Below are 6,842 nucleotides of genomic sequence, written 5' to 3'. Positions count from 1 at the left end.
AATTAACCATCCTGGAAGCTGTTTTATGGTGCAATCTAATCAGACTTTATTCAAAGTGTTCCAATCTTTACACATGACATAATAAATGTAGCCTGAAGGATATTAAAGTACAGGCTGCATTGCCGCTGTAATGGAGCAGCGCGTGTCCAATCAGAGGGACTTTTTTTCAATGAGCAAATACACTCTGAGGCAATGAAAAAGTAACAAGGACTGCTCGCCATGGTGCTGTTGTAGTGATGCCTTCACTGTCAATCGGCCATCTGTGCTTCTAAACAGGAACAAGCAACCAGCCCTATAGTACGAGCATGTCACGGTATCAGTTTATCCCAAAAGTTATAAATCGATCGACATATTTTACAATGGAATATGCATCATTTTCGAGGCGGGGTATTAGAAACATGTATTTGTTGTGTCTTAGAAGACTATTCACTTTACGAGGGACACTTTAAGGTAGCACACGGTTGTCAGCCGGTTATCCTATTTTTTTTTACGCCCCTCGGCTTCTCTACGTCGCCTACATGCTTCAGAAACAACAAACGTAGCGTACAGGTAAAAAAAAAAAAAAAAAAAAAAGCATTTTTCAGCTTCAATCTGCCCGCTTTTTAGTGCGAAAATGTGCGGTTAGAGGTGACAATTGATTCGATTGTAAAAGCGATGTATTTCCATTAGTGACATTTTCTTCACCGCTCATTCCAGACACATATACAGACATTCCGTATTTTGCTTTTTATTTAATAAGGTTAATGACGGGCAGCGTTTTACTCGATGTTTTTATTATCGAGAGCGTGTGCGTAAACTGACACCTGGCTGCCATTCTGTGACACTTGTTTGCAGCAGCATTTGGAAATGGTCACATTCTCTCATTTCTGTCATGTTTTTGACAACATTTAAAAAAATAAACTGTGTGGCATCATAACATCATACATAACATATTTTACTATGTGGTCATATACATTGAGGCAATTTCCAACAATATTGTTGGGATAAGGTCTGCCTTAAGGTCAACACATACCTTGTAAACATCACTAAATGATTATTTTATGTGGTTTAACTCAACAATTTACCAAGCAATCTTCTGCTCATTAGTATGTATCCATCTAACGTGGTGAAAGAGAAAAGGTGACATTTGTTTGTGTGCATGTGTTGGTGTGTGTGTGTGTGGGTGTCAGCCTCTTAACATAATACATAAAACATTTTCCCACATGGTAATATTCGCTGAGGCTAGTTCCAACAATACGGACGAGATTAATTTCCACAATTGGGTCAACACTGGAAAACCTCAATTTATGTTGTAAACTTCACTTCAAAATGATCACTTTACATGGTTTTACTGAACAATTATTACAATTTATTACAATATAATGCTATTCTATTTGCATATGTCCATCCAACATGGTGACATGCTTGATTAAAAGATTCAAAGAGAAGCTTCTCCTTTTCACCGGTGACACTGTGATAATGCCATTAGGGCGATTTGTCTCTGCAGCAGTGGCCGTCAAGTGTGAGGTCAAAGGTCAACCTCATGTGCTGTACATGGATGTGTTTGTCTGATAGAGGAGGGCGACATGACTCTGACCAGAGGCTCCTTCACCTACGCTACTGGAGAGGAGTACCATGGCGAGTGGAAAGAAGGCAAGTGAAGGTCTTTTGCGAGTGCAAACTTGAGGTACGGGCGCTGAATGGTGGCAGTTGACTGAACTCACTTCACCACAAGCGGCTGTTGCGGCCGATATAATGAGTATATATTCTTCTTCAAAAAAGAGGCTTTAAGCTGTTTATTGCCACTCTCAGCTGAATGTTACTGTCAAACTAAACATAAGACAGTGAGAATTACACGTTGTGTATTTACAACAACTACATAGTGTAGCCTCCATTACTTCAATGCTAACGCACAATGGGAAACACCATAGCCACATGGGCTAACGATTAGCATCATTGTGGTGGTGCTGTTACCCTTTAAACAACGGATATTTGAACCCAAACAGCGCAGCAACGCATGTAGACAGGTGGCCAAGGCATGCACACCATAATGAGCAACACAATATGCATTGTTGAGGAAAATGTGACAAAACTGTTTCATTATTTTTAATTCTATTTATGTCATTACTGTATGTTTTTATTAAGTATATGCTATTTTTCTCATGTAAAACAGAACAAAATAATTCTACTGAACACTGTGTTATTCTCCACCACATTGTTGAGACATAAGATTACCTTACAGTTTTACCGGTATGTTCCATTTTACTGTATTCCAAGTAAAAGCAGAGTTTAAGACAAAAATAAAAAAAGGCTACAATAATGTGGATAAACAAGATGAACTCAGCGACTACTAAACGCACAACATTTTAGAGCGATCACGTCGGTCAATCCGGACGCTAATCATCATTGTTAAAGTCGCCGTCTCCACATAATTTAAGATAAGATCATTACAACGTGCGGTAAGGCTCCACACTTGAACTCACCTGTGTACAGGCTTCGGTGGGCGCGGCTGTTTTGGTTAGCAATGGGCATCAAATAGGCTCACTAGTTGTCACTCTTTACTCTGACAGATAACATTTAAGTATATATACTAAATATCACTTATTTGTTAAATGGACAACTTGCAGGCCTCCTGTTCAATTCCAGATATCCCCCACAGACAAGTATGTGCACCAGTGATTATCCAGTGCATTTGTGAGTTACTTAATTATTATTACTAGGTCCAAGCCTGTTAGCTCGCATGCTAGCTGGGCGCCTTGGTGTGGCATGTAAAGCCACGCAATGACCTGGTAGGATATAATATATTCCAGGCACCAGAGGCTTTAAGCAGATATATTTTCGTGGCTCAGACGTAAGGACGTGTAGGCATAAGAACGATGCCAGACCAAGTAACATCCATTTTTCAGTGGGGCGTGGTTTCACGTATTCAGCGGACACACCCACGTTTGAGAGCAGAGATAACGGATTTTCACAATTTTGAAGCCTCATTTTATATACTTTGCAATGTTTTTAATCCTTCAAATTTGTCAGGGTTGTTAACACTTCTCTGTGGTGTGTCCAATTTACAAGATATTTTTTTTCACCTTATAGGGACTTTAAAGTGATTGATTGTTGTTTACCATAGGCCTGTTCCCAAATTTAGTTGAATTGTACACAAACATTAATGTGGTTTTCTTCAATAATTTGAAATATTTAGAAGGCCTGTGAAAACCATGAAAACTAGTAATCCTCACCTAATCTTAAATAACATTAGATACTGTATTTCTTCAAATAGCGGCCTGTGCTCTAATTGACACTGTCCACTTATTAATCAGCCCACTTGAATAAATGAACTCAGCACAACCAGATGCCATCTTTTTTCTCAAGTGGCACTGTGAGGTAGCCTTGCTCGATATCTTTACCACAACACACACTACAAGTACTGTAGAATAGAGGCAGCACCTGTAAAGCTGAAGTTTACCGCAGCATTTAAAGAGAAAGTGCTTCAAACCTGCTGACAAACATGGGAGGGAAGATTAGATGACTACTGCTTCTTTTATTTTTATTGAATCTTTTTGTTGACTTAGCCATAATATACTAAGCAGCCAGAATGGAGACATGTGTACTAGTTCCCTATGCAATCAGGTCAGTTTCAGGTCTTATAAGATCATCTTCGGTCTCAGGATTTTTTTTACGGTTTTAGAACTGTAATTTAGATTGAATTCAAAATTGTTTGTGCTGTTCGACCTAAGTTTTTTCACAACGTTAGACATTTCATAGGGTTTTTTACAGTAACTTACTGGCAAGACTGTTGCCAGAAATTTACTGTAAACTTGGTTACAGTACTTACTTACTTACTTCATTGTGGTGCAGATGCGCTACAAAAGGTAAACAGGATCTCTTTTGGCTTGCAGAAGAAGTAGACCAGGTAACAGTCATTTTAGCTTAACTTAGCATACTGCTGAACTGATCGGGATGTCACTCTATCGCACACAACCCACAGTCAGGGTTTCATAAAAAAGAGTGCAACATACAGTATATGTAACATGAACGTTCAATAAGAAACACATTAAACGAACTACGGGTAACATAAACACACATGATCAATGTTACGTTAATCCTTATCGTTCATGAACATGACGCAATGCATGCCGGGAGCACACGGCTTCCCAATTCTACTGCATGCAAAATACAGTAACTATGTAATGTGAACCAAAATCCAATGATGCAGTGGAAACTGTAGTTACTTACTGTAAAATCACTTATTTTACTTAGTATTTTACTATAAAGTATGTGGTAAATAAGTTTAGAATTTACAGGAATGTCTAACAGTGTACGGTATAGCATTCTGAAAGCATCTTGTCTGTCATATTTTGTTGTCTTGAGTTTGACAGGTTTGGGCATGCACATGGCTCATTTTCACGGCGATCCAACAATGTACGCACTACTGTGTTTGCATTTTCTTGTACGATAGGTTAATTGAAGACTCTAAATTCCCCGTAGGTGTGAATGTGAGCGTGAATGGTTGTTTGTCTATATGTGCCCTCCGATTGGCTGGCAACCAGTTCAGGGTGTACCCCGCCTCTCGCCGCCCCGAAGATAGCTGGGATAGGTTCCAGCACACCTGCGACCCTTATGAAGATAAGCGGTACAGAAAATGGATGGATTTCCTACTAAATTCTCACGGGAACACATCGATTCAGAAGCTTTTTGGGAGATACCATAATATCAGTGATATGAAGGATCAAGCTGTTTTGTCAAATCCCTAATGACGAATGGATCTGCCTACATTGCTGTGCCAAATATAGATTAGACTTGGGAATTCTTGGGTAGGCAGTTGTTGGGAGACTGAGTTACTGACTTGTTAGTAGGGTGGTGCTCTTAATAGGTACTGGTTTGGTCCAGTTACATCAGAACACACCTAAATCTCATAGTCCATTGATAAAACTATTGAGTAGGGTACTTTAGTGTAGCTTCTACAGTACCTGATAACAGGTGTCATCAATTCCTCGTGCAGCACTGTTTTGGACATTGTGGGATATCATGGGAAAGCAAGAGCATTCCTCGGCTGTTTCCTAAAGCAGAAATCCCTGCTAAATATCAACTGGATTATAGTACAGTTAATTCCCGTCTCACAGGAGGCAGATGGGACTCCTAATTCACTGCTAAACCTTTATTTGACAGGAGAGGTGCAGGGGGAAGTTAACAGTAATTCATGTGACAGACAGCACTCCTCCAAAAAGCATTCATTTTTCTGCATTTTCCTGTTACTGTTCTGTATAAATGACACTTAAAATATGTGTTTACATATAATGGAAAATTAGCTTCTTAATGGATTGTACGTATATTCATCAAGTGTGAAATTAAACAACCAAGTCAATCTTAAGTTACCTGCTTATTTCTGAAAATGTGTATGTGAGCGAGCCATTCTGCATTTCCGACACTTAAAAACAGTGGGACTAAATTACATAACAACTACTTCTACGCCAGAGTTTCTTCACGCATGACATGACCAACTAAACTCGATGAAGTTCAACACCGAAAGAACCACCTTGAAGCAAGATAATTTCAAAGCCAAAAGGTAAGCAGAGCTGTAGTGTTAGCACAGATCAGCATTAGCAGTGATAAATTGTTGATGTGTGTGGGAGGATGTTTCTGTTTGGTAATTTGTCCATGCTCCACAAAAATGCTTGAATTGTCTTGGGGCTCTTTTTTACTCTCATTAATTTCTGTGCTCTGCTTATCATCACCTCAGCAAGACAGAAAAATAAACAGGCAGATGCCTGCAGGAACTCACTGACGAATTCCAAATCACGGGTTGTCAATCTAACGAAAGCAGGCCTCGCCACTGGCCCAGGAGAATGTGGGACGGGATGAGGGCTGACTCACTCTACGGGGCAGATCTGTCCCCAAAAAACGAGAAATGTAATGTAAATGAAAAAATACAGTATGTTTCTAATTCTTGATCCTTGGCGTCTTTTGATGAAAACATGCCACAGACATATTATTAATACACATGGGAACAGTTTTAAATTTTGTTAAAATATATGCCTCTTTAAACAGACCTTTGGTCCTTCTGCTGATCTTCCAGGTCGGAGGCATGGTGTCGGCCAGCTCAAGTTCCAGGATGGAACCTGTTTCTCAGGGCAGTTTGAAGACGGACTCTTCCATGGCGCCGGAGTGTTGCTTTTTACGGATGGGTCCAGGTGTGCAAGCAAGAGGGAGTCATTGTCATTCAGACTACCAGTGACCTCTTGATCTTGAATGCTATTGTTTTGTTGCTCTGGCAGGTACGAGGGGGAGTTCGCACATGGAAAGTTTCAGGGTCTGGGAATCTTCAGTCGTTTTGACGGCATGAAGTTTGAGGGAGAATTCAAAGACGGACGCGTGGAGGGATACGGTAAGTCCAACCCTACCATAACATCTGAACATTGTACGTGGACGTTATGAGCCCTGTCTGTCTCCAGGACTGTTGACATTCCCGCATGGAACACACGGCATTCCACGGAACGAGGGCTTGTTCCAAAACCATAAACTCCAAAGGCGAGAGAAATGTCCCGGCGTGGTGCAGAGGGCACAGGCGTCAGCCACCAATGCTCGCAGTGTTGCTCTTTGACTCTCACTAACCTCGACATCCATGTGATGGTTTTCTGCTTGTTCTAGGAGTGCCTCAGGGAGGTGTACTCAAACCCCCCACCCCCCGCACCCCCTTGCTCCTTCTCCTTCATGTCACTTCTTTTCAGAATCAGAATCCTCTTTATTTCCAAAGTATGTCAAAAACAGGAATTTGTCTCCAGTAGTTCGAGCCGTTTAAGTACGACAATAGACACTATTTTTGAGACATAAAAACACAATCTCACTTAGCCTCTAACAATTTAATGGCA

The 6,842-nt window shown here is 40.5% G+C and overlaps 1 protein-coding gene across 1 annotated transcript; it reads left to right on the top strand.

The window, feature by feature from the left end:
* The first annotated feature begins 508 nt into the window (after nucleotides 1–508).
* morn4 (MORN repeat containing 4) lies at nucleotides 509–6,574 on the top strand. The gene is made up of 5 exons (XM_061690678.1): nucleotides 509–549; nucleotides 1,555–1,632; nucleotides 6,050–6,164; nucleotides 6,249–6,358; nucleotides 6,426–6,574. Exons 2-5 carry the CDS (start codon nucleotides 1,566–1,568, stop codon nucleotides 6,572–6,574), a joined length of 441 nt encoding a protein of 146 aa, XP_061546662.1. The 5' UTR covers nucleotides 509–549; nucleotides 1,555–1,565.
* Nucleotides 6,575–6,842: the final 268 nt, after the last annotated feature.

The sequence above is a fragment of the Phycodurus eques genome, chromosome 11 (assembly GCF_024500275.1).
Source record: "Phycodurus eques isolate BA_2022a chromosome 11, UOR_Pequ_1.1, whole genome shotgun sequence".
Taxonomy (NCBI): Eukaryota; Metazoa; Chordata; class Actinopteri; order Syngnathiformes; family Syngnathidae; genus Phycodurus; species Phycodurus eques.
The sequence above is the reverse complement of the archived record's forward strand: the minus strand, read 5'-3'. Positions and strand labels throughout refer to the sequence as shown.